Source organism: Alternaria postmessia (assembly GCF_024291825.1).
Source record: "Alternaria postmessia strain BMP 2775 chromosome Unknown scaffold_51, whole genome shotgun sequence".
NCBI classification, from domain to species: Eukaryota; Fungi; Ascomycota; class Dothideomycetes; order Pleosporales; family Pleosporaceae; genus Alternaria; species Alternaria postmessia.
The window spans coordinates 135,098-161,857 of NW_026260124.1; the positions used below are offsets into that span (position 1 = coordinate 135,098).

The 26,760-nt window shown below is 51.8% G+C and overlaps 9 protein-coding genes across 9 annotated transcripts; 5 read left to right on the forward strand and 4 right to left on the reverse strand.

Annotated features, from left to right (window-relative positions):
- Positions 1 to 1,187: 1,187 nt before the first annotated feature.
- J4E82_007500 (uncharacterized protein) lies at positions 1,188 to 2,181 on the forward strand (the record flags this gene model as incomplete). The annotated part of the gene is made up of 2 exons (XM_051733744.1): positions 1,188 to 1,335; positions 1,385 to 2,181. 2 exons carry the CDS (start codon positions 1,188 to 1,190, stop codon positions 2,179 to 2,181), a joined length of 945 nt encoding a protein of 314 aa, XP_051586524.1.
- Positions 2,182 to 2,668: 487 nt separating this feature from the next.
- J4E82_007501 (uncharacterized protein) lies at positions 2,669 to 4,069 on the reverse strand (the record flags this gene model as incomplete). The annotated part of the gene is made up of 1 exon (XM_051733745.1): positions 2,669 to 4,069. The coding sequence occupies one exon, from the start codon at positions 4,067 to 4,069 to the stop codon at positions 2,669 to 2,671; it is 1,401 nt and encodes a 466-aa protein (XP_051586525.1).
- A 446-nt stretch (positions 4,070 to 4,515) lies between these two features.
- On the reverse strand, positions 4,516 to 6,304 carry J4E82_007502 (uncharacterized protein; the record flags this gene model as incomplete). Its single annotated transcript, XM_051733746.1, has 6 exons — positions 4,516 to 4,824; positions 4,872 to 5,723; positions 5,773 to 5,904; positions 5,958 to 6,044; positions 6,096 to 6,167; positions 6,215 to 6,304. 6 exons carry the CDS (start codon positions 6,302 to 6,304, stop codon positions 4,516 to 4,518), a joined length of 1,542 nt encoding a protein of 513 aa, XP_051586526.1.
- Positions 6,305 to 7,991: 1,687 nt separating this feature from the next.
- On the forward strand, positions 7,992 to 8,465 carry J4E82_007503 (uncharacterized protein; the record flags this gene model as incomplete). Its single annotated transcript, XM_051733747.1, has 1 exon — positions 7,992 to 8,465. The coding sequence occupies one exon, from the start codon at positions 7,992 to 7,994 to the stop codon at positions 8,463 to 8,465; it is 474 nt and encodes a 157-aa protein (XP_051586527.1).
- Positions 8,466 to 10,813: 2,348 nt separating this feature from the next.
- Positions 10,814 to 13,393, reverse strand: J4E82_007504 (uncharacterized protein; the record flags this gene model as incomplete). Its single annotated transcript, XM_051733748.1, has 3 exons — positions 10,814 to 13,102; positions 13,151 to 13,339; positions 13,391 to 13,393. The coding sequence occupies 3 exons, from the start codon at positions 13,391 to 13,393 to the stop codon at positions 10,814 to 10,816; spliced, it is 2,481 nt and encodes an 826-aa protein (XP_051586528.1).
- Positions 13,394 to 16,907: 3,514 nt separating this feature from the next.
- J4E82_007505 (uncharacterized protein) lies at positions 16,908 to 18,865 on the forward strand (the record flags this gene model as incomplete). Its single annotated transcript, XM_051733749.1, has 2 exons — positions 16,908 to 16,929; positions 17,001 to 18,865. The coding sequence occupies 2 exons, from the start codon at positions 16,908 to 16,910 to the stop codon at positions 18,863 to 18,865; spliced, it is 1,887 nt and encodes a 628-aa protein (XP_051586529.1).
- An 872-nt stretch (positions 18,866 to 19,737) lies between these two features.
- J4E82_007506 (uncharacterized protein) lies at positions 19,738 to 20,889 on the forward strand (the record flags this gene model as incomplete). Its single annotated transcript, XM_051733750.1, has 1 exon — positions 19,738 to 20,889. The coding sequence occupies one exon, from the start codon at positions 19,738 to 19,740 to the stop codon at positions 20,887 to 20,889; it is 1,152 nt and encodes a 383-aa protein (XP_051586530.1).
- Positions 20,890 to 21,456: 567 nt separating this feature from the next.
- J4E82_007507 (uncharacterized protein) lies at positions 21,457 to 23,504 on the forward strand (the record flags this gene model as incomplete). The annotated part of the gene is made up of 3 exons (XM_051733751.1): positions 21,457 to 21,546; positions 21,596 to 21,915; positions 22,220 to 23,504. 3 exons carry the CDS (start codon positions 21,457 to 21,459, stop codon positions 23,502 to 23,504), a joined length of 1,695 nt encoding a protein of 564 aa, XP_051586531.1.
- Positions 23,505 to 24,371: 867 nt separating this feature from the next.
- J4E82_007508 (uncharacterized protein) lies at positions 24,372 to 26,167 on the reverse strand (the record flags this gene model as incomplete). The annotated part of the gene is made up of 2 exons (XM_051733752.1): positions 24,372 to 25,852; positions 25,903 to 26,167. The coding sequence occupies 2 exons, from the start codon at positions 26,165 to 26,167 to the stop codon at positions 24,372 to 24,374; spliced, it is 1,746 nt and encodes a 581-aa protein (XP_051586532.1).
- Between the last annotated feature and the right edge of the window lie 593 nt (positions 26,168 to 26,760).

A 26,760-nucleotide genomic window follows, 5' to 3' on the forward strand; every position in this document is an offset into this window, starting at 1 on the left:
AGTCCCATCTTCATTTCAGCGTCGCATCGTGATTGCCCTAGGATCCTGGCCACGCACATTATCACCGTCGCCACGTACCTGCAGGACAAGTAGTCACCGCTATTCCCCTACCGGCCATGGGACAACTGGCAGCATACTTTTGTTGGACGAAAAATAGCAGTAAGTAGGCTGATTAGGTTGGACGTCCGGAGCGCGACAGACACGATACAATTGCGCAGCGCACCTACCAAGGCTCTGGATAAAAGCCCGGATCCGTTGACTGGCCTCGAAACCATATTGCATGCTGGTATACACTTGCGCCAGCAACAGGCCATGTTGGAGCTCGGCATGGTCTTATAGGGCTTTTCAAGGCCGAAGCGCTGAAGGCCTGGATGTTGCACATGCTTAGCAGCGCTCCACCTGGCGACGGAGTGACAGCCGCGAACAGGCCGCGCAGTACTGCCGAACATTGCAGATCACATGGACCAGTTGATGTCCGGTTTCTTGTTACGACACCAGCCTGGTCCATGGGGGTTCCACCATAGCGTCGACGTTGAAACTCTGTGTTGTGTTTGAGCGAGGTCGAGTTTTGCGACGCTTCGCTTGGAAATCTGCCATCGGTGATGCATGTGGCGGTCCTGGACGCGTGAGAGACAGGGCGTCAGCGGCACAAACACAGCGTTAGTCCGCATCGCGGCTTTGCAGAAGCCACACCCGCAGAGGCTCACTGTCCCAACATCATCATTGCTTCGATATCAAATTTCGTCCGAAGGTATTCGGACGCGTCCATGATCTTCAATTCGACGCAATCGAAGACTCTGCGCCTTGCCTGGTGACGTTGAATAGGGCGATCGAATCGGACCCGGCGGCATCTTACGCAAGCTGGCTTAGTCTTGGAGACGTGACATCATAGTCGCGTCTAGCAACAACATAGTTTGTATGAGACTTTCGTCGCGCCGCGGACTACCCATTATTCATCTTTGCCTTGGTCCCTCCTCTTTATCATAGCCCTGCTCCCTGTTGCTGATCGCGCTGTCGTCTGTTGTCTGCTTCATTTTCATCACCTTACCATCTGGTCGCGTGTCGTGCTACCCAATTCCGCAGCTTTCCGTCGCAGGCGCATTGAACCTCCCTAGCAGTCACACCAGAGGGCTCATTGTTACAACATCCACATACCTCAGAGCAACGCCCAAGGAAACTCACTCGCCATGTTGGGACTCTCGTATTGGGTCGTTCCCATCTTCTCCGCAGTAGTATGGACCGCCATGCTTATCACCATGTTGGTCTATTGGGCGGCGACCGGCAAACCTCACTATTCTACAATGAGCCCAGGGCAAAACATTCCTTACATATCTGGTGAGTTGCACGATACACACAATCAAGCACACATGCTAACGATATGAAGATATTGGTGCGGACTACCTGAAAGCTATGTTCATCGCCATGTCAGCCGTGACAGTTGTCACTTTTGATCTCGCCTTCATTTTCGAGCGCTGGCTACGACACACGAACAAACTTGCACCAAACACATCTCACTGGCAGAAAATTTACTCCCTGTGCGCTACTATTGCCGCCATTGTCGGTGCGGCCGGTCTGATACTGCTCACCATCTTCGATTGCAAGAACCACAACAGACTGCACAATATCTTCCTTGGTGTATTCATCATTGGTTACATCGTCTCAGCAATCTTCATTTGCTGGGAGTACCAACGCCTAGGTATTCACTACCGGGAACATTCCATCCTCAGAATCTCCTTCTGGATCAAGCTCTTTTTCATCATCACCGAGGTTTGCCTCGCTATCGCCTTTGCAGTCTGCTCCAAGCAGGACATTTGGAACGTAGCCGCTGTTCTTGAATGGTGTGTATCCTTCATCTACTGCTTCTACGTGTTCAGCTTCTTCATCGATTTCCTACCCGCCACACGTTCAAAGCACCACCAGTCCAAGCAGACCGAGATGCAAGTGTTCGAGGAAAGCGGCGAGACAGAACGGAACCACATGGGCGATGGCGCTGCCGATAGCCAGCAATACTACCGTGGCAACTCGCAGATGGCCGTACCTCAGACCAACGGCTACACAAATGGATACACAAATGGCAACACCTACACCAACGGGAACTCTAACGGTTATGTATCGCATACTGCGAATGGATACCCGAAGCCCGCAGTGGACCCATCCCCACTTCCTTCGCATAATTTCTAAATTCTCCCTGTATACCCTATTTTGTACATGTTGTTTTTGCGTTGAGCTTTTGGCAAACAGATATACCACTAGCGTTTTTTTTTTATCGTTCTCAATCGTACTGCATAGTGACGGTTTTGTAATGACGCATGCATGAAGAGTGTCCCGGCGGAGGACTTGTGTACGAGTAAATGACAATTAAACTGGCATATAATGAAATAAGATAATACTACGTCACTGTTCTCACTTTACTATCAACCAGACTATATTGAGATATGTTCACAACAGCTATCGACTGAGACAAACGTGCTGTATACATCACATGTCCATATCCAGGTCACTTCTAGAGAATACAGATGATATATTATTGTGGTATGACGTCTTGGATTGTATGTTGGTAATATGATAGCTCGTTCATGCATATGCCATTTTCGGTGTGGTTCCAGTCCAGAACGCCAGATACATGCATAACCATACCCTCTATTGCTGTTCCTGAGCTCGGTGGGAACTACTTGTAATATTTATTATCCCTATGCCTCTTCTTCTCGTACCTGTCCTCATCGTCATATTCCTTGTCCCTTCTCCGTTTCTTGCGATCATCGGAATCACGACTCCTACTACGATCTTTTCTATCGCTCTTCCGTTTCGAGTCCCGACTTCTACTGCGGTATCGATCACGGCGTTTGTCTCTTCGGTCGTCGGGGCTACGACTGCGTTCTCTTCGTTTTTCGCGTCTACGCTCGCTGTCGTAGTCGTCCTCCCGGGCTCGATCTTTACGATTGTCTCGGCGGCGATCGCTATCATAGTAATCGTCCTTATCTCGTCGACGGTCCTTATCTTTCCTCCGTTCGCTATCGTAATCGCCATCTCGTCGACGGTCGCGGTCGCGGTCGCGGTCATCTCGTTTCTCTCTCCGCTTTTCACGCCTTCGCTCATCGTCCTCGCTGTCATCGTGGTATCTGCTCTTGCTTCTTGGTGCCTTCTCGTCCGGGATCATGCTCTGTCGCTCAAGTTTTGCCTTGAGCTCCTCTTCTGTTATAACCTCGCCAGTGTGCTTGTTCCGCAACGTAACGGGATTATAGATCTGCGTGACCTTCTTCCCTTTGCTTTTCCCACCACTCCATTCACCAAGCTCAACGCCTACAGCAGCCTCCTCCTTTGCGCCTATGCCAAGTAGCGCTGGCCGCCGCTTGATTTCTTTCGGTTTCGCAGCAACGCCGTTCTTGCCAATTTCTTCTCCATCTTTCCAGCCCATACCACGAAGCAGCGCCGCGCCAAATCCTTCAATGGGTGTAGCTTCATAGGCTTCGAGGGTGGGAGCGTCAGGCGCATTGTGAACGTCATTCAAGAACGCATCTTCTTCCGTCTGTACGGGAATGACGAGGTCATTATCGGTGGATTTACCGCTAATCAGCGCATCGAGAGCTTTCTTCTCAAGTCGCTGCTCCTCTGTAAGGTTGTCCTGCTTCATCTCCATAGGCTCTGGCGCTCCAGCCTCCGCAGCTCCGATCTCTTGTGATTCATCCTTCTTGATAATTGTAAGTCCATATTGCACCTTCGGCTCCTCCATCTTGCTCTCATCGACAATCTTAGTCTCGGTCTGCGATTGTTGGTGTGGCGCTTTCGCAAGGTGTTTTCGCCGTGCCTCTGCGCGCCAATCGCGGTTCGGTAGAGCTGGAATAATGCGAGGTCCCTCCTTCTCCTTCTTCTCATTGGCATCAAGCGCGCCGCCCTCCGCTGCGTCCCATCCTGTGATCTCTTGTTGCGTATTCGAATCGTCTGGTTCGTCGTCACCAAGTAGAAGCTTGGTTTTTTTTGTGTCTTTCTGCGCGGGAGAAGATTTAAGCCCTGGCTTTGTCTCCAGTGCCCCCAGTGACATCTTGAAGCCGCCCGATTTGGGGGCGGCCATGATGGGCTGATCTCGTGTGGAAACGCGCGCGATGCTTTATCGTATCTTTACAGTCGTTGTGAGAGAATTCGCAGAATTCCGACAGTTCCGGCGCGAAGAGGGGTGGCGAACAGCGTGAAAGGTAGAGAGAAGTTGGTGATTGCGCTGCCGTGGGAAATGTTCGCGCGGAAATCCAAAAGTTCGCGCGATGATGTAGTCTTGGCATTAGGCCTCAGCAACATGTGATCAGCAAGCCTCGGTCGCTTTCATCTTAGATTGTAACCTGGTCTCTCTATTAAAGGCTATGCTTTGCGAAGATAATAGCTGCAGACAACAATGACTCTGGTAGTTAAGCCAGAGCGTCTAGGATGTCAAAGCAAAATCGGATTTGACAGTTGCATCGCCTGTAATAAGCGAAATAATATACATTTGTTCAGCTCTAGGATAATCACACTAATATACATTTCCTACTCTTCACTTGGCAGTGGCGGGAACAGCACGCCCTTGTGTGCTGTGCCCAGCTCTACGAATGGAGTTCCATAGTCTAGATCAGCGCCAGGCTTGCAGTATTCAAAGGTTCTCCGATCGTGATGTACGCCCAACTGGTCTAGTAGCATTCTTGCCTTGTTCGGCATGTATGGCAGTAGTAAGATGCCTGTAATGCGAAGTGCTTCAGCAGCAAGATAGACAATCCTGTCGACATCTTCGCCAGGCTCGCCGGGGCCGTAGACTAGAACCTTGTCCCAGGGTTTCGACATCTGAAAGAACCAGTTTGACTAAGCTTTGTCAGTAGAGTGGCAATCCGAAAAAAAGTCAGACTTACTCCTCGAATAAATTCAGCAATTTGAGACACAGCTTTGCGCGGATCGTAGGCATCAAAAGATGCGTCTACTTGCCAGGCAATCTTGGCGAGAGAATTATTCCAGAATCTGGAGCCGGGTCCTTCAGCCCACTCCTCCGTTGGCGTTCCACCAACACGTTCGACTGCGCCTCGGACGCTCCATTTCTTGCCTCGTGTAACACGAGAAGCTAGGTTGCCAAGCTGCTGGTTCAAGAACGTATTGTACAATCCGATGATGCGACGATTATCGTAGTTTGCATCGTCCTGTATACCGCCTTCACGAACCATGTAGAAGCGCATAACATCCGATCCATATCGATTAAGGGCATTGAACGGATCGACAACCCTTCCAGTTGATTTGGACATCTTAGACCCCCCAAGTGTCCAGTGAGCGTGTGTCAAAATCTTCTTCGGAAGGGGAAGTCCAAGCGCCATGAGGAAGGCCGGCCAGTAAATGCAGTGGAATCGAACAATGTCTTTACCAATGACATGACAGTCTGCGGGCCAGCCTCCAGCTTGTTCACGGCCCGGTGCCCATGGGTATCCTGCCTTGGTCGCATAGTTCATGAGCGCGTCAAGCCATACATAAATGGTTTGTGAGTCGTCTCCAGGGACTCGGATACCCCACGCGAGTCGTTCATATGGTCGAGATATAGACAAGTCCTCCAATCCCGATTCAACGGCCTGCACAACCTCCTTCATGCGATATTCTGGTGCTATCCACTCGGGATTATTCTTGTAGAACTCCAGCAGTTTGTCCTGGAATGCCGAGAGCCGGAAATGATAGTTGATCTCCGAAGACCATTCTACTTCGCTGCCCGTTTCAATGGATGTCTGCAGGTTGATCAGCTCAGACGACTACCGTTTACTAGGCAGCGCATACCATAATCTTCCTTCCTGTCGGTGGGTCGAGGTACAGTTGTACAGCTGACTGTGGGTAGAAGCATTCGTCGGTGACTGAGTACCACCCTTCATGCTTCTGCTCGTATATGAGACCCTTCTCTTGCAACAGGAACTGTCTGCCATCAGCTACCGTGGCTTTACATCAGCTGCTCCGGAGTCTCGTACCCATGCATACTCGACAGCTTCCTTGTGTTCTCTATCCGTCGTCCGGACGAAATGATCGTTCGTGATCTCGGCTTTCCGTGCAAGTTCCTTTTGCAGGTAAGCAACAATGGTGTAGGTCCGCTATGCGTGTGTGCGTACCCTGAAGATCTCGGCGCCTTTATCACAAAAAAGTTTCGGATCAATGCCAGCCTTGGCAGCTGCTCGTTGGACCTACTGTAGTGTTAGTGCAATACCTTCACATTGTCAGGTAAAGCTACCTTCAGGCCATGTTCATCTGTCCCAGTACATAGCAATGCTGTCTCTCCTTTGAGCACATGCCACCGCTTGATGACGTCCGTGAGGACCATGGTATACAAGTGGCCGACATGAGGGGCAGCATTGACGTAAAATATTGGTGTGGTGATGTAGTAGGGCTTTTCGGAAGTCTGTGTGGTGATATGTCGTCGACCACAACCGCTACCATTATGGCAAGACGACGAAGCCCATAGTGATCGTCTCGAGAAGCTCGAAAACGCTCTTCTGATAGCAGGCGCCGTTGAATTGGCTATTCTAGAATACATGCTTCCATGGGCGTCTCACGTTAATTCGCGACAATCCCCCGCGCCAAAAGTTGGCGCGAAGCCACGTGTGGCGCTAGCTTAATCAGCCAGCTGCCCAAGTACATGGGCAAGATCTCACCACATCGTGCCATTCCATCACCCTCACATTGACGTCGCAAGATGTGGCAGTCGATATAGAATAGATCTCAAACAGTCTATATACACTAATCTTCATAATGCAGGCGACCCAATGTTGACGATTCTCTAACAGAGACTCATCTTGCAAGCAGATCTAACATATCCACAGCCCAACAAGCACAATTTGCGACCTGAGAACCTCGAACCGGTAAGCCAGCACGCGGCATACAGCAAGGAGTACGTATGCATGAGCTTCGTTCCGGAGATGCACATCATATTTGACGCTCGCAAACGCATGCATGGGGGCAACAGAAACGCTGTCGCCTTTCCGGCAGCATCGCCTCACTCTGCCCCAAGCCGAAGACTGGAGGAAGCACATAGGCTAACTTTTTCACTCTAAGAAGTGTTTCGTTTGGACCTTTCGCAAAATCGCTCGCGGTGTTGTCCTACAACACAAAGCGGACATAATCCCACCTTACAGATCACATAGTCGGAAAGAGTCAAAATCATCAATGCACGCGGAATCTGTTCATTTTTATTGCTCAGATAGTATCAATCTCCATGTGCACTGATGTGCGTCATACTGCTCGCCCATATCTCCATGGGTGGCTCGTCTTCATGCAAGCCACTGGGACATTCGTCAATACCTCAGCCTTAAATCCTCTATTAGCTTATCTTGCAAACGATATCGCTCAGTCCAATAACTCGCTCAGTCCAAACGGGTGGCGCATCATCACTCTGAAGCCGAACGCACGCAATCCACGCCAAGCCTCCAATTTCTATTGAAGCTATTCAGACCCAAAAGAGGTAACCTCAACACCAGACCTCCACCCTGACGCCCTCTTTCAACAGTAAAGCAATCCCTTGTTGAGTCTCCAAGGAAAACGTATGTGCTTTGTGTTCTAGGCATTGTGCCGTCCGGCGTAGGAAGCTAAAAGCCTTCTAGGAGCAACTCAACCGTGAACTATTGAGCCTTTGATGGTCTGGAAGAGCTCGTTTACGCTGGAAGATATCGGTACGGCCTTGACCTACTCTGTTCGGAGTGATCCCTTGAGGAACCCGCATTCACCTGAGTAGCCACTGCGCTATTGGACGAATGCCCATTGACCTTCACCCCACAAACCTATTGAGCAATGGAGTGGTCTATTCATGCAATTCGGAATCAGTAGCGAGGTGGAACGCCTTCAACTGATGCCTTTGTGTGTCTATGTCTATCGTACTTAAATACTCCTCTACTCCTGCACCAATATCTTTCGTCACCGACTACAACTTTAAGGACCACTATCAATCACTTGGTCAATAGTCGATCTGTCCCGACCTCTACCGTTCATTATCACCCGACATATAATTCGACACTATGAGAATCAACGCGATCATCGCCTCTGCCATCCTGGCTGCCACCGTCTCCGGTGCCGCTCTGCCACTACCTGCTGCCACCGCTGTCCCTGCCACTATCGGCCAGCGTGAAGCTAAGGCTGAGGCCGGCTCAATGGCCACTTGGCGTCCTTACGGTCTACCCATTGGCGGCAAGCGTGAGGCTGCCCCCGAAGCTGAAGCCGAGGCTGGCGCCCCGAAGCGTCCTTACGGCCTGCCTATTGGTGGTAAGCGTGAAGCTGCTCCTGTGGCTGCGTGGAAACCTCCAAAACGTCCTTACGGTCTACCCGTCGGTGGAAAGCGTGAAGCTGCTCCTGAAGCTGATGCACCATGGCGTCCTTACGGTCTACCCATTGGGGGCAATGGGGGCAAGCGTGAGGCTGCTCCCGAAGCTGATGCTCCATGGCGTCCTTACGGTCTACCAATCGGCGGCAAGCATGAGGCTGATGAGGAATAAACCTCTCAACCATCGATACCTTACCTGCCGTCTATACGGATCACAACAACGACCATTTCCATCACACCGATGAGAACATCTCATTATTTCACTTCGGAACACTCGACGCACACCTGATCATTCGCAAGCCATATATACGCAATTTTATACTTGCAATTTGGTCATCAACTACTACGCGACGAGCCTTGTACAGTCATCTCGAAGGCTCTACATTATGTTGTCTCTATTACAGGCATGCTCCAGTACTGAAACATACACAGAGCGTGACCGGTCTCTCGCCTCTTGGGTTACATTCCCTGTATCAAACGATATGTACCACAGTAGGAGGACAGCTGGTCTATTTTCTAATTTCTCGTGTAAATAACTGATCGAACGACATCGGCCTGCTTGAATGCCTCGCTGGTTCTATTAATTTAATCATATTTGTATCTGACGAAAAGATTTCTTCCTGCTTTGGTGCGCCTTTCCCATACTACTACTTTGATACATACTTCGCATGCCCTCGAGAGCACCGCTGGTGATGGTTCTCTCATCATCGACTCACAAGGGAGCATTCTTCAGGTCAATCTCACATACTAACCTAAAAAAAATATTGCTGGTGTGTTCAAGTCCAGCTGTTATCCATTTGCCGCTTCATCTCCGGCTTGACATCACTCGTGCTCCTCTCAGAAATAGCCAATAAACGGTACTATTATTGCGATATCAGTCTCCACGTCTATAACCCATCATTATGATCCGTCTGTCACTTCACATTCATGTCACGACTCACAGGCGATCTTGACAGCTGTCAGTGCGACCTTGCTTCGCAACGTGCGTCATCTTGTTGGAAGAAGTGGCCCTATACAAGTAACCTAGTTCATTCACATGTTCGTGTTCACCCATATCTCTCAAAAGAGAGGTAACTTTACCAGAATGTTGGGCCACAGGAATGAAACTGCGCGATGACGGTGGAGGATACAGGATTTGTACTATCAAACGTTTAGGCTAGAATGCGAATCGGAGACTGTGCGACACGAAATAGACATTCAATTTGCTGATAGGTGACTCGAGAGTGATATTATCTCAGATTTACAGCGCATTCTAAATAATAGCTTGGGTTGGTCTACGGCTTCGGATGTGATCATTGATTGCTTCTTCCATTTTCCAATACGTTGATGTAGCGTATATTTGCTTACCATAATTCCAGAATGAAGTATCTACATAAAGCCACATAACTATACACTAAGGTTCGAGAGACTGACAAGTGTCCAAGCTATTGTATCACGAATCCTACATGCCTCCAGTAACAATTTGTCACTCATTGAATATCGTAATATTGAACGTTTGTCATGTTCACAACCCAAACCGCCCCTTTGGTAGAAAAAACCATCCAATGCATTTCACAAGACACGTTCTGAACGAATAGTCTTAGTTACCACTATCGCGGTTCTCGCTTAGCATATCACATATGAGGTGTCGTTTGAAAAGCAGGTGATAGCCGTTCATGCAGAAAATCATGCGAACGCATGATGCGAGACGTGTGCTTTAGGCATTAAGGCGTGTGTTTGTAACGAAATGACTCGAAATAAGCAAGCAGAATAATAGAGCATAATTAACAATATTTTGTGTGTATGTTGACAACATATATGATTGACGTGTTTAGGGGCGACGTGGTTTCGTGATGGGGCTGTGTCGGCCGGGAGTGTACAACACACACCGCCGGCCGGCCCCCGAGTGTCATATCGGAAACCGAGTGTTTCGAACGGCGCGAAAAGCACAGATGTTTCGGAGAGCGACGGTGGATTGGTAGCTGTACGTGGACATGCCAAGACGGTGGACATGGAAGGGGTATATTGTATGACGTTCATCGTATTCATTGATAGTACCATATTTTCGTCCACCATTCCGCCCCACTCATACACCCATCCCGCTCAATCTCAACGTAACGACAGCTTTTGACCAACAGCATAACAGCATAATACCACCCTAGTCAATGAGTGATTGTAGGACTTCCACGCTCGAGCAAATAACTGATTCAACCCCCCAAACATTACCAAGTTCAAGCCATAAGTAGCCAATAACGTTCCATGCCTTGCGGCCCCGCTCAGCGTTCCAAGTCTTTAGATGTATGTAGTAATGAAAATAAATATACGCTGTCTCCAAGAGATTGGGACAAGACACAATGAACAGTAACATGCGGCGTATAGCAAAAAGCGTCAACGGAAAGGGTATAATAGCGGGTCATGATCGGACTAAGGAAGAGGAGATTGCGCAAAATCAACAACGGACAGAAAACACGCTCGCTTGCTAGACAAAAAAAGATACCTGAAAACAATAAGGAAGAGATGAGGTGCACGCTGGTGCAGCGATCACATGTTGGCCCCGTTGACGTTGACTTCGTAGCCATCGCTCTTAGCCTTCAAGGCCTTTGCCAACATGAGCTCGCGCATCCAGTCGATCCTCTGGTCTTTGGTGGTTACGGCAAAGTGCTGCACCTTGCCATTCGGCATAACCTTCTTGACGTCGCCCTTTCCAGGTGCAGCAGGTACAAGCTGAAACTCGAATGCGGGAGTGGAAGCGGAAGACTTCTCCTTGTGGTGACCGGAAGAAAGTTTCAGAGCCTTGAATTTGGCGGAAAGTTTGTTGGAAGCGAGTGATGAGCATGCTACGGCATAATCATCCACATCAATGGTCTGCAACGCGGAGGAAGACGGCAGCTCGTTGGGATGCATAGCTAGCATCGTGCCCTGGAGGCGGAAGTGGTGGTCTTGCCATTCGTGACGCAGAAGCTTGGTACGTCGCTTCTTCATCCAGCCGTGGTGATTCACACCCTTGTACACGAAGCCTCCCTTGGGCAAAGGCGCAATAGTGTCGCCAGCTTCGCTATCGAACGGCTTAGTGGCTTTGAGTGGCGACGAGCTAGCGCTATCACTAGTACTGATGGAATCGTCGAAGATGGTCTCCCGCAGGGTGTCGTCGTCCGAGTGGGCTGTTGGGCTGAATACGCGATCTTCAGCAAGAACGGGCATGGGCAACGAAGGGCGTCGACGGTCATGACGCGATCCAACCCTTTGAATTTGGGGTTGGTATTGCATATTCGGAGGCACGGACTGGCTTGTGTCACGACTTAGTGGCTCGTGTTGCACAGCAGTCACAGGGACGTCCATCTCAGAGAACGGCGTACCGAACCGGTAGACCCCGCCCGGTGACGCCGTCCTACATGGCGAGAAAGCGGTGTCGGGTGCAAGGTACTGGTGTGTTGGGATTCCACTGCGTGGGTTACCAGCAGGCTGGGCAGACATTGAACGTGCCGGGGGGATCGTCAATTTGGGGAGGCTCTTGAGGTTCGAGTGAGGAGCCGGCATAAACTCTGGGGGATGCAGAGCTGGAGTTGAAGGTGTCTGGCTAAAAGGATCGAAAGACTTTGTGGTATGCGCCGACGTAGATGCAGAAAAGGCTGAAACCTGCGGGTAGTGCTGTTGCTGTGGTATCACCAAGAAGGGCCGAGGTGGGTATGATTCTGTAGGTGGCGTTGGGGGAGCCTCAATTGGAGTAGCGCTGACGAAGGGCTGCTGCTGACCCTGTAGGGTAAGAAACTGTCGTACGTTGTCTTGCGGGTCGCGTTGCTCGAACTTTTGTAGGTCCTGAAGAGTAAAGTCAGGTAGCTGGCCAGGCCCCAACACATCGGATGATGCTACCACGGACGGTACCACAACGGAAGGAGTAGCTTCTGAATTCGGGCGGTGGACGTTCTCCACTACGTGAGATGCTGTCTGGGGGTTGCCTGGGTCGCCAGCAATGAAGATATGACCACCCTTCTCGGGCGAAATAGGAAAGCCGTGTTCCTGTTGAAGTCGGGCAAGCTGCCTTTGTTGTTTCCTCCATTTGGCGCATCGTTCACCCTTTGCGCATACGTGCGGCTTAGGTAGTAGTTGTTCGATTGCTACGATCGAGACGGAATGTGCAGGAGTAATAACATCGTCTGTTAAGTGACGCCCTCGCGACTTGTCGCGCCGACTAGCCTTTCGGCCCTTGCTCTTGGACCTGTTCCTTGCCTCTGTGCACGGCCGTTCGATGTCCTCGAATGGAGTTGGGATGGCTGCTGGAGCAGTTGGCGACATTAGGCCATCCGCGGTGCGCAGCGAGTCGATTTGGTTCCACAATTGATGCCTCTTGCCGAAGGACTGAATTTCCAATTCCTTCAGATCGTCGAATTGCAAATCTAGCAAAACAGCACCTGAGATATCGTGCTGGATGAACTTGTCAATTACATCGTCTTCAAACCCATTTTGATACATCCAGGTGGCCACATCCTTGGAAGTCCAGGCACGCACTTCGGCATTGTCCAAGTGGGCAACTGCCAGAGCGATGTTGTTGTACTCTCTCTGAGGGACGATGGTTTCGGGAGTCGCTTCTCGGAACGAGGTCGGATGACGGAGTGGAGTTTCTTTTGGCAGTAAAGGCGACATTTGCATTACTTGGGCGTCGTCGTATAGAAAGTCGTTGGATGATACTGAAGCACGGAAGAGGTGTGGCCCTTTAGGACCTTCTACTGACTTTCGCTCCGGCCAATAGGCGAACTGTGGCCGTACCTCTTCCCCAGGAGTCTGTACTTCCTCGAATGTCGATATCGTTGTTTGACTTCGCCTGTTGTCGCTCTTTGTGGGGTCAGTGTCGCATATGCAGTTAGAGCAAGGAAAACATACAGACGAGCCACTGAACTCCTCAAATTCGCTAGAATCATCTTCGATATCTGTATATGCGACACTGATATGCGAAAGTGGACGTTCCAGCGATGACCGGACCGTTGGAGCACTAGAAAAGAACGACTGCGCCTTTCCTCGTTCGAACATTTCCACGCCCGGCTCCAGCGGGGTGATGGGTGTCATGGCCTGCTGATGGACGTGTTAGAATCGCGCATGGAGCGGGAAGTGAATGCAGCTTACCATGATCACGAGTTTGCAGTGTACACGCTCTGTAGTAGGGAATATGGTTGTTCGGAAGACTGCTAACAACTATTCCGAGCGAATGTCGCGAGCATGGCATACACACGGTAACAGCACAACGATCGAAAACGGAGAAAGGGACCCTTCGGGTGGAGAGCGCTTGAGAGTCTTTTGTAGAGGTTGCTTGGGCGCCGTTGACGGTGGGGGTGTGTGGTTCGACAATATCACATTGGAGCTGCTGCACGAGACAGCGCATGCCTGCTTAAGCCGGCCACTGAGGCATTCGAGTCCTGGAGAGACACCGCTCTTCGGCCAATGTGAATCCGGGCCTTTCCCGCCCGCATGCTGGTCGAGGTTTAGGCTGGCGCTTAGACTCGAGCGTTGAGAGGGCAGGAGACGGCCGCCATTCGCTGGAGTGCAGATTGGCTTGCAGGCTAATTCTGCTCGATGAGGACACTTAAATGCCATTAATATCTCGCAGCGCAGGCCAGACGCATGAAAAGGCCAGGGTCGTCGCGGGTCCACTCATGATCAGGGTCGACGGCAGCGGATCGTGTCGCCGCTTGTCGAGGGCAGATGCGACGAAGATCTGAGTTGGCCATGCCGTGCACGCTTGCTGTTGGTCGCTTCGTTGTTCCTGCGCAGCCCCAAAGTACGTACCTCGGGATTTCTTTCATCCAGTCGCGTCACCACCGCCACCGTGGCCACGGTCAAGTGACATTGGAAATGACCTTTGGTGACTTGTCGACCTTGCTGTGCTGTGTCGGTGAAGCTTCGGTTCGGAGCGTTCCAAGGCTGTGGCTGGTTGAGGTCGCTAGCCGACAGCCTCATCAGCGATATGCAGCAAGCGATATTGGCACAAACATATCACATGCGGATGCGTTCCGTGCTCGACGGCTGCGTGCAGCCCTGCAAGCCACCGACGACTCGCGCACGCCGGACCTTGTCGTCATCGCTGTAATCGCGGATCCGAACCTTTCATGCTCGCCGGACCTACCTCGATGTCTTTTGCGTTGTCGTGCGACCTGGCGGGCTGGCACAAACCCCGATAGCGGGCACAAGCTTGACTCATCCCACAGCAAGCGTCCCACCGGCTATCTGCTACCGTTGCGATGCCATGGCAGACCGCTGCTCCGACCGTTGCATACTACCATCTAGCCCACCGACGGCTCTTTCTCTTGACGGCTCGCCATGGGACCCTCATCAACATGCCGACCAACGGTCGCTCAGAAAGCTCCTACACCACGAGCCCGTGACTGTAAGGTCCTGCGGCCAGCCGCGTCTTTTGCCTATTGTGTGTCCCATCATCACAATGGTCTCGTTGAAGCGTGGTTGTCCAAGGCGAATCAGCGTGCGAAGACGGCTTCCCACGACCGGACTACCAGACCGCAACTTGTGCAAGCATGGTCCCCAGCAACTTGAATAAACCGCGCCAAGCAGAACAGAATTTCCGTCTCTTATGCTACACGCTGCATAGTTCGTGGATTTCCAGCAGAACGGCAACCGGTCCACATTTGCATGCATTACGAGGAGTCACACTGCTCTGGCGAGCTTCTGGCTCTGAAAGTTCTGCTTATGGCGCTGAAGATTTGTCTAGTTTACTATTCACTGCGGTCCCAAAGTAATGACCAGGAAGCGAGCGCAGAGGCTGTTGAGTCGTGTTCATTAGCCAGATTTGGCGTCTCAATCTATCTCGCTTCATCCACCACCTTGAGCGTCCAACAGGATGCATACAAGGCAGCATCATTTCCAAATACCGGGGAAGAATAGCGGCTTGTAGCGGGAACATGGCCATGAGCATGAATCCGCATTGTCAGGTGAGCCATCCTGCGAAGCCCAGCCGTCCGAGGAGGTACCTAGTTACTCGAGGGCCATTCGTGGACTACCAAGTATTGATTGCAATTGTCGGTAACCAATCGCGTGCTTAGCAAGTGGTATCACATCCCGAAAGGGCCTCGCTTCACACGTCTTGCAGGCATGATGTACGCTCACTAATTATGGGCATTTACTGAACGTTGAAAGAATAATTAAGGGCCTATGTTTAGCACCGGCCCTTCCCTGTCACCCTCCGAGCTCTCCGAGCCGGTGGCTTGCCCCGCAGTGTAAGCTAGGACGATGAATGCTGTCATTGGACACACGAGTTCGCTAGAAAAAGCTTGTCATGCAAATTCCAACCCCATCGACATGCACAAGCGACTTGATTCGCGTGGGAGTGCACGCTGACTGGATGCCACAGCCTGTCGTGCTATGCCAACTCGCCGCGTTACTCGAAGGCTCACCCACTCAACCTGCCCCCTCCCGCATAGCTCGGGAAAACACCATCAACCGACCTGCCGTGTTTGGTCGACAATGCGGTCTACGTTTTCGTTCGCCTAGCTACTAGCTGGTCAAGTCCCGCTGTGGAAATGATCACGACAGTGTGGACGCGAATTGGGCCGCCTCGAGTCTGCGTGACTCTGTCCTCAGTGCCCGAACGTTCTGGCTCAATGTGGCACAAGCGAATAGATTCCAACAACAGCCGCATCTCGCCGTACCACGAGTCACTGTACATTCCTTGGGGTCGACACGAGGGCAGGTACCGACACACCACGTATACGAGACTTGCAGATGCTATGCTATCATCTACATACAGACTTGGCACACTGCAGTCCGGATCTGCACATCTGCACAAGGCCACCAGCAACGTCCGGGCCGGCCACTTATCGCAGCCGCTGCATGTGTTTCCTAGGCCCTTCCTGGATACAGCTCGATAGTGCCCCGCAAGGAGGTTGGGTCAAGAGGGGGATCAAGGCACACGGCCCCAGTCAGCGAAAACTCTCAAGTCGACATGGTAATATGCTTCCAGTACTAAATGGGTCATTTAACTTGCTAAAGTCGTTGCGGGGACCAGTAAGCCGATCGATAGCCGTGGAGAGATGCGCGCTAAGTACTGCAGTTGGCTTTAGCGCGGCGGGTAAGAGTGCCCCAAAATAGCAAGGAGCACAGAATGACCCCAAATGTCGACATCAGGCTGCACGCCAGAGACTAGTCGTCCAATCAATGTGCCGTGTCGACATGCTGCATGGCGTTCGCATCTCCCTCCCGTTGGACGACCACCTGGCCAGATAGCAGGGTCTCCAAGAATAGATTCAGCAATATTTGTGAACAAATGTGCCGTTCGTGGTAGATATAAGGTACTTGTCTCTCACTAATACATCTCCACGCAACAGGTAGACCGCATAATTTGGTTCCGCTCCTTCCTTCACATCAAGCCCGCTGGTCAGGCTTTGAATACCCATCTTTAATTACGAGCAGCCCGGTCGAGCCCTGCCATCCTGTCCCTTACGAATCGTCCCGTCGCGCGTTAGTCGTTATTGCCGCATTGTTTACTGGCTTTCCTCATATACCACAGCTCTGGGTACATCAAGCGTCCATGTCCTCCTCGTCCGCTCCCCCATCCGCTACCAAACAGTCCTCAACCATGGTAGGGACCACAAATGCTGCTAACGCAGCAAAACAACAACAACAAGCCGCAAAAATGCACCGTCGTTCACGATCAGGTAAGGACCACCCTTCAGATGTGGATGCAGGGATCCCGCGCATGGACAATCGACTAACGGGAGCTTTGCAGGGTGCTTCACATGTCGCCTGCGACGGAAGAAGTGTGATGAAGGAAAACCGTCTTGCCGTGCTTGCAGACACCTTGGTCTCAAGTGCGAATACAAGAGGCCAATGTGGTGGAGTAACAATGAACAAAGGCGGACGCAAAAAGAAGTCATCAAAAACATCATCAAGCGCACCAAACTCAACGAGAAGACAGCACAGAGCGGCGCGATGGGCACCAACACACCACCAAGCCTTTGTCATTCAATGCAAACCGCCGACACATTCTCGGACGGCGTCAGCTGCACCCGGGCACCCTCTGTGGACTCACAAAACTCGCTGGACTATAACTTCAACCCTACTGTTACACCTGACTTTTATAACTCGACAATGCCTCCCCCAATGTTCGCCCCAGCTTTCGCCCATCCAGGACACTACGTGCCCTACGACATTGACATCAAGACCGAAAGCCAAATGTTCATCAACGACGTTCCAACCCGTCGCGATTCCACACTATCATCCTACAGTCACTACCAAACCCCACCAGCTGCTGGTAACATCTACCCATCTGATGACTGGATACAGAAAGACTACTTCGAGCGCCGCGAATCCTACATTGAGGAGCCCCTCGAATTCCCCATCTTCGATTACAACACCTGTGGTACTTTCAGCCCATCCCACCAACCGTCCATTCAGGTCGAGGACTGCGATCGCCACCTTCTTAGCCATTTTCTTGAGAACATCATGCCCACAGCCTTCCCGGTCCTCGAGACAAACCAGCCCGGAGCGGCACAACGCGATGTCATCATACCCGCACTTGAGTCTAACAAGGCATACCTGCACTGCTGCATGAGCATATCCGCGTTACATATGAAGACCACCCAGAACCTTGCAGGAGAGCAGATCGACCAGGACATCCAAAGACATCGCGGTGAAACAGTCCAGCAGCTTACTGCGGCGCTCTACAGCGATAGCCAACATGGCCATACTCTCGAGGCTGCGCTTGGTATGATCTTTTTCCAGTGTTCAGTTGGCCGCTTCAACGACGGCCTAATGGATATTCCATGGCATGGCCATTTCGAAGCAGTCCAAAACCTTGTTCACAGGCTCGAGCTGCCTGCACAGATGATTGCGATGAACGGACAAGTACATGCTCAGCCTCCATTCAACATGACACTAGCTTCTTGGATCGACATTCTCGGTGCTACTATGTTGGGCAGGACACCCTCTTTCGCTGACACTTACCGCGAGAAGCTCATCGCCGACGCATCTTCTGGCCTTGCCGAACTCATGGGCTGTGAAGACCGCATCATGTATCTGATTTCGGAGATCGCTTGTCTCGAGGCGCTAAAGAACGAGAACATGGATGTCGTGCAGCTCTGCGCGCACATCAAGCTCCTTGGTGAGCAAATCAGTTTGACTGAGCCCCCTCAGGGATCACTCAACAGCGCCTACACGTCTACCGGCGAAATTCTTCCAAGGCAGCTTCGACGCAACATGACGGCAGTCTACCGTTTAGCCGCTCGCATCTACTTGTGCAGCCTGGTGCCGGACTTTGACCGCACATCTCCCACGTTCGTCAACCTGGTTAGCGCTCTTTGTAAGGCTATGGAGTATATTCCTGCCGGTCCTGACGGATTCGACCGATCTCTAGTATGGCCACTTTTGGTCGCTGGCTCAATCTCAGTGCAGCAATCAGGCTTCCGCAGCATGTTTGCGGAGCGCTCCGCCCTCTTGGGAGAAGCTGCAAACTTTGGCTCTTACGGAAGAGTCAAGAACCTCCTTGAAGAGGTGTGGCGTGTCAACGACGACAACCTTGCGAAGGGCAACACACAGAGTGTCCACTGGCGGGACATGATGCGACAGAAGAACTGGGACTTTTTGCTCATCTAAAAAGCCTGGATCTTCTGCTGGTATGCATCCTGGTCTGTTGTCTCTCTTCGCAAACTACATTCTCTCAGTGTCTGATGATGCTCACCATGCCTCTTCTTGCGATGACCTGAAAAGCATTTTGCTTATTTCTTTGCATATATTTTCTTCACCACGATACCCACTTTTGTAATTCGGATACCATTGGCTCAACGAGAGCAAGGTAGCATTCATAGGGCGGAGTAGCATGGATTGGATGGCGTTGGAAGGGACTTTACGGCTGACGATATCACGGTAGAACTCGGGGTCTGCTTGCCCTGGTAGGTCGGAGGTGGAAAGGGGCACAGAAAGTGCAAGGGAAGCTAGCGCAGCACCCAGGCGCCTACATGTACAGTAAAGTTGGATGGGGTTCCAGTGCGAGCGCCCATAGATGGAGGAGAAGGAATGGAGATGAAACAAGCGTATCGCTCACTGTTGCAACGCCTCAATTGTGCATATGTGAAGATGATTGGCTGCCACAGTTGGAGAGGGCAATTCGCATATCTACTGTAGGTGTGGCGCGACAGTCGCTCGTGCCCGTTGCTGAAGAGATGCCTTTCTAATTTTAGCGAGGAACATGGGGCGGACTGCGAAGCTGCAAGTCGACGCGTACAGCAACAGACGACCAGCACGACGTTTCCAGATCGCCATCCAAGTCGGAACAAGGTAGCGGTGGGTGCATCTAGCCTTTGTGTCGACTGCATCGCGTCTCACGCCGTCGAATACGGGCCCGTACATGACTATCATTTTGCCGTCGCCGTTATTAACACCTAGACTCGTATTCCGCCCCCACCCATTTGTATAGACGTACCGTCCCGCCTGCATCGCGCTCTCGACGTCCGAACTCCACCTTCCCAATGGCGTCTCCAGCCACGGTTCCCTTCACCTCAGTCGACACCACCACGCGGCAGCCAGCTAAGGATGAGGTCGAGTCGCCGAGCATCTCGAGCACTAATGCGCTTGCCCGCTACGAATACGAGGCGGGCCATGGCAATGCCACAACCGGCACCAAGATCCTGATGGTGGAGTGGGAGGACGACGACACAACGCGGGGAGTGCGGGGAGACTGGCACATATCGTGGGACGGCAGCACGCGTGTTCTGCCCGCCAACGACCAGCCTGCCAACGACGTGAACCGCATGTATTTCCTGCTGCCCCCGGGTGTCGCAGTACCTACAAGCGTTACACTCACGCTACGACCACAAGACGCTAGTATATCGCCTGTGGTCTGGCATACAAATCCTCTGCCCGCCTTGTTCCCTCCTGAATTAGGAGCATCCGCGCGTGCAGCGGGCAAGAAGGGCGTCCTGCACACTATTTGGGCCAAGAAGAGGCTACAGGTGCTGCAGAGAGAAATCGAAGCCGAATCGCGGAACAATGTCGAAGGCGTTGGTCTGCTCATGGTGGTGCAAGAAAAGGAATGGATCGAATCGACTTTTGGTGTAAATGCCAAACCAGCTGGTCTCAGCATCTCGCTGGGAGAGGCCACGTTGGCCCCAATGAAGGGCCCAGCTAGTCCACGATCACCAGGCGGAGGGCGGCTGATGGACAAGCTGGCTGGCCTGCGACTAGGTACGAGCGACAAAGACCTCACACCCACCAGCAGCGCGCCAGGCTTCTCAAATCCTCTCTCGCCCGAGTCATCGGATATCGCTATTAGTTCATTTTCCGTGTTCAAAGGAGCAAATCCATCGGCACTTGCTGCGAAACCTCCACAGCAACCACAGTCTCAACCAGCCGCGCCGCCTCGCAAGGTCGCTGCACAAGCCCCTCCGCAGTTCATTACAGAACAGCAAGGCGCTGGTATGATGGGCTCTTTGAACGCTCTATCCAGCCCTGCGCCTGTCTTTCAATCGCGAGGCTCATCTGGACCTGCAGACGAGGACGACAAGGACGATGGGCTCTTCGCCCTACCTATAAGTCCGAGAAGTCCTGAGGTGGGGAAAAGTCCGTTTTCGTTTGCGGTAAATGAGACAGCCCCTTTCTTGAAAAAGGAGAGTACTGTTTGATACCGTCGTACATGGGTTCGCTTCTGCGTCAGAGTGTGGTATGGATGCGCTGTGTTAGTCGAAGGGACCATGTAGCCCTACTATGAAAGTGATACCTTGGTGGATTTTTTGCCCCTGCGAGTTTTTATCGTAGTTGGAATCAACAAGAGCGAGATTTACGTTATCACAATTGCATTGATGTGGCATGAAAGCAGTCTGATCAATATTTGGTCAAGAGTGTGCCCAGCCGCCGTTGAAGCACTAGCAGCAATCTCACACATCTCACGAGACGCATTCACAAAACGATTCTTTTTTGCTCTTGCTCTCGAGTGACTTGCAGATGTGATTGCACGTGTTGGTTGCAGACTAAAGAGATGGTTGCACGTGCTAGGCCAGCCTTACCGACCTTGGAAGGCGCTAGAGTGCATCGCTGACGAAAGTTCCCGACGCGAACTCGGGCGCAACTTCCACGGTACGAGTCGCAAAGCTCTCAACACCTACACCCATCCATCCATCCTCCTCCGTCGCACTCCACACTCCTTCGACCACGAGACACGTACCGCTACCACAAAGTCGACGCGCGACAGAATGTTGACCACCGGACGCGGCAGCATTGCCCAGATCCATTACACTGGAGAAGAAGCTGCGGGTGAGATCAACAAGCTCCTCAGCGCAGTCGTACGTACTATGCCACGTGATCGCGAAACTCGTGCTGACCCGCGTACAGGTAGAGAACGAAGATGACTTCGAGAGATGGGAGGCGCTCGTCACTCGTGCCTCTGACCTCGAGGGTGGCGTCACCCGCAATTCCAGCCCGTCCGCCATCGAACTCGTGCGCAACGTATACGACTGCTTTCTGACCAAGTTCCCACTGTTCTTCGGATACTGGAAAAAGTATGCTGATCTCGAGTTCTCTATCGGCGGCACCGAGACTGCTGAGATGGTCTACGAGCGTGGCGTCTCGTGCATCACACCCTCAGTAGACCTGTGGGCCAACTACTGCACCTTCAAGATGGACACATCGCACGACAACGACATTATCCGAGAGTAAGTCTTGCCTTTCCTCCCCATCCCCCCTCCCCGATTCCGAGGCTCAATCTCGCCGTAGCCAGCGGGAAGTCGTGCGCATTTTGGCGCTGCGTTTTCAGATATGACACAGTCTCACTGCATACCGTCTGATGCACCTCCTCATTGCCCCATTGTACCATGCCCCACGAAAGAGCGATATGGTACGCTACGAGCCTAAAGTCGATGGCCTTGCCTTCCCCCTCGTTGGCATGATAGGTTACTTTGCAACATCACCCCCTCCTATCCCTCCCCGTTGCTTGCTTTCGAAATACTGACCTCGCAGTTTATTCGAGCGCGGTGCCCACTTTGTTGGTCTCGACTTCCAGAGCCACCCATTCTGGGACAAGTATATCGAGTTTGAAGAGCGCATCGGAGAGCCAACCAATGTCTCCAAGATCTACAGCCGCGTGCTACATCTTCCCATCTATCAGTTCGCCCGATACTACGAAAAGTTCTCCGTCCTGCTTAACAACCGACCAGTCGATGAGTTGGTCGATCCCGATACCCTTGAGACGATGAAGAACGCCGTTGAGCTGGAGAACCAGGGACAGCCCGAGAAGCCAGTGCTTGAGGTGGAGCGACAACTGCGTACCAAGATTCACGAGTACTACTACGCCGAATACACAAAGACGCAGCAGGACGTGACGAACCGTTGGACCTTTGAACAAACCATCAAGAGGGCTTACTTCCATGTCACAGAGCTTGAAGATGCGGAGCTCGAAAACTGGCGAAAGTATCTGGAGTACGAGGAGAAGCAAGGCGACTTCGAGCGCACCTCCTTCCTGTACGAGCGCTGTCTTGTTGCTTGCGCGCTCTACGACGAGTTCTGGCTACGATATGCCCGTTGGATGTTCTCGCAGGGCAAAGAGGAGAATGCGAGGATCATCTATATGCGAGCCAGTTGCATATTTGTACCTATCTCGGCCCCTGCAATACGCCTGAACTGGGCTCGCTTCGAAGAAAAGCTTGGTCGTATCTCTGTCGCTCGCGATATCTACTTGTCCATGCTGGACGAGGCCCCCGAGCACACCGAGACCCTCATTGCTCTGGCGGGTGTAGAGCGGCGCCACGAAGGCAACGACGCTGCGGTCCGTCTTTTGGAGGAGCACATTGGCCGTGCAAACAACCACATCGGTGGCATATTGTCTGCCGAGCAGGCGCGTATACTCTGGCAATGCAAGGGCAGCGTCGACGAGGCCCGCCAAGTGTTCAAGGACAAGCACGAACGATTCCCAGACTCGCGCGAGTTCTGGGTCAAGTACCTTGAGTTTGAAGTCGCTCAACCCTCGCCCGATCAGGAAGAGGCTCATACTCGGATAAAGGCAGTTCACGAGCTCATGCGCACTAAAGGACGCTTCTCACCAGACGTCTCCAAGGAACTCTCGCACTACTACATGGCTTATCTTCTGGATCGTGGAGGCAAGGGCGCAGCCGAGGAGTACATGCAGCTGGATAAGGATGTCAACGGGTATGTATCATCTGCTAAGAGCGACTCCTCCCAAATCCCTCCCCAGAAGAAACGGAAAAGCCAGCCTCACAACGCAGCAAACAAACGTCAGCGCAAATAGTTGTGCATTAGGTCTCCTCAGCACAAGGCTGCGACGCGAGTTGCGAGTCGTCTCATGACAGCATTCTAGTGTTCATCATACCCCCTTCTTGAACTTTTAGTATTTACCATTTTTCTGCACCACACGACCACTAGCAAAACGTAATACACCACACTTCTTGTCACATTGTTGTGCTTGCTAACATTATGTTTTCGTTACAGTGCAAAGCAGATCGAAGACGTCGCTGCAGCTCCTGTTGCACCTTCGAAGCCTAGTCACCGAACCCGCTTCTAGGAGTGCGATAGTATCTTGGTACGCACCTCTCCGATTCTCGTACTCATTGATATACTGACGGTGATGCCCAGATGAGGTGTGCTTATCCCCAATTGCTTGAGCCTTTCGCTATGTGCGAATATTGCGCTCCAAAATAATGTCTGATCAGCTGCGCCATGAACCACATCGATGCGAAATGACCTGATGCTATGCCATATCGAGGCAGATGCCCTTCTGAAGGGTATGCTTCAAACCTGGATAGACCCGCGCAGTCCATGCCATTTCATAGGTAAAACACCTTGCACCTTTCCTTTGCTTGTTTTGTTTACACTGTAAAATTTCCGGCGTTGTATTCCTTCTGATAAGATTTCGGTGACACGAGAGGAGATACTTGTAAGAGACGTTGAATTTGCTTGGGTAGCGTCAGATCGCTAGGCTGCTCGTATCGAGTTGCATTTGTACAATAGATTATCAACAATTTACCAAATATCCAAAATGAAGTTATGCACAACCAAGTTTCATGTGTGCACGTTATCAGTAGTCGAAATCTCATTCACGACTCAATCTACGGGCACTATGAGGCTATGGCACTATAGTTATTCCCACCTTACTTATCTAAACAGCAAATCCACCGCTATTCTTCTGTCTAGGCTCACCAGCAGCTTCGAACGTTCCATTTGTCAAGCGTCTCAAACCCTGTGCTGTACTTGAACCAGGCGCGACCCAGGTAACATTACTTCCCAGCTCCTTCAAGAAAGCCGTGGTTCCATTGTTGAATCCATACTCAAAGCTCACTTGGGCAGGCACCAACTGATCATGAATTCTTGGTTCAGCTAGCGCCTCTGCCGTTGTCAGCTTTCCATCCAAGATATGGATCAGGTTCTGGATGGTAGCTGTGATGATACGACTGCCACCCGCAGCACCAATAGCGACGTAAAAAGCGCTCGCGATGGATGACGAGTTTAGATGTTCAACGATTACAGGGGAGATGGATGAAAGAGGGCGTTTTCCAGGGCGAATGAAGTTCGCAGGCGACGGAATGTATCCAAAAGCATTTGTCGTGTTTGGGATACTGAAGTCGTTCATCTCATTGTTCATGATGACACCAGTTTCTGGGACGACAAGCTTGCTTCCAAAGAGTAGGTTCACGGTTGTCGTTAGTGTGACGGCCATGCCGCTCTTGTCTGCAGTTACAATATGGCTAGTTCCGGGTGTTTCGAGGGATTCGAGACCAGCGGGGTCGTAGTAGGCCACGTCGAAAGTCTTTGAGTCGGAAATCTTGGAGCGGATCTCTTTAGCTGTAGCTTCAGAGAGCATTTGCTCTTGATATGCGTCTATTCCGTCGAGGAACAGAGGGTCGCCTAGTTCAGCGCGCATGCCGTAGGCGAATCTCATACTTTCGTCAAGGCGGTGGGTAGTTAGGTTGATGTTTTCTGGGTTGCCGACTTCGGAATAGCCTTCCATAATCTTAAGTGTGGCGAGGGCGACTTCTCCTCCTGAGGGTGCGCTACAGGCTGTGAGCTTGTAGTCGCGGTAGTTTATGGTAGATGGCTTGCGAATGGCCACAGTGTAATTGGAGAGGTCATCGAGGGTCATAGTTCCGTTGGCAGCTTGGAGTGCCCGGATAGTGGCTTCTGCAATAGGACCACTGTAGAATGCATCTGGACCGTCGTTTGCAATGGTCTCGAGTGTGTCGGCATAACGTTTTCGCGTAATGGTCTCATTGAGCTTGAGCAGACGTCCTTTCGGCGCAAAATCAAGGGCAAACTCGACGTCGTCGACCAAGAAGTTGGACGATGAGGTGGCAGAGGCCATGTACTTGACCAGATCTTCGTTCACTCGCCAGCCATTTCTGGCCACCTTTACAGCTGGGGTGAGCACAGTGGCCCATGGCAAGACACCGTAATTTTCGTGAAGATGTTGAAGCCCACGCAATTCACCTGGAACTCCAGAAGCGAGACCGCCATTGATGCTGGCGTCCTCATTGTTCTTGTACATGTCTTCAAATGCAGCGGCTGGTGCTGTCTCGCGGAAGTCGATGAACTCATATGTGCCGTTTGGTGCGCGTACAAGCATGAAACCTCCTCCGCCGATACCTGTGTCTGATTAGCAAGTAGCCAGGCGAATGTATATATGGAAATCTTACCAGAATGGTACATGCCGACAACGCCTACACATGCTACAGTACCGACCATGGCATCTGCAGCATTTCCACCCAACTTCAGTAACTCAATACCGATATGACTGCAGATATCACTCTCCGAGGCGACAGCACCCAACTCCCCCTCCTTCAGAATGGGCTTGGAAGGGTAGTCTGACGACCATGATTCCCCACTCTTGACAGGAGTACCCAAGGCACTTTGCAACGTCAAGAGACCGGTGAAACACTTGACCAGCGATCCGCGCGCCATATTTGCAGCAGCACAGTATTGACGAAAGGAGGGAGGAAGAACAAGCTCACCAAGACTACGAGAGGCGAACCACGGGCTCATGGTGCAGGTTATATACTAGCCGAAGTCGGCTTGGTGGATCCCCGAGTTGCGACGGTAATAGCTTGTAATGGTAAGCGCTGCGACGAATTGGGAAGCTGCAAAAGCCCAAGGCTGGGATTGCGTGCGCAGCAGTCGAAATGCACCATCGCGGGCGGGCCGAGTGGACGCGGTCAGGTAATAATGTAGTCGTCGAACGGGCAGGTTTGGCCTATCGAAGTAGTTGAGATAACGAAGCCGGGCCGTTGTTGGTCGGAGATAGCCGCGGTTGATAACGGCCGTCGCATCAGAGAGTTTGTATAAGCAAAGAGAAATACTGATGGGAAGTGTCTCTGCGACTCAAGTCGTTGTTGGTTCGGAATCGATCCCAATGCGGAAAAGACGCCAGGCTTGTGCCAGCCTTGCGGGCGAGGTAGTTGCCAAGTTTGGGGGTGAGAGCTGCATAACGTGACACCGTGATGTAATCTGGAGCTGGTCGCGTTGCCGGCCTCACGCGTCTCCAGCTTTCTCCACAG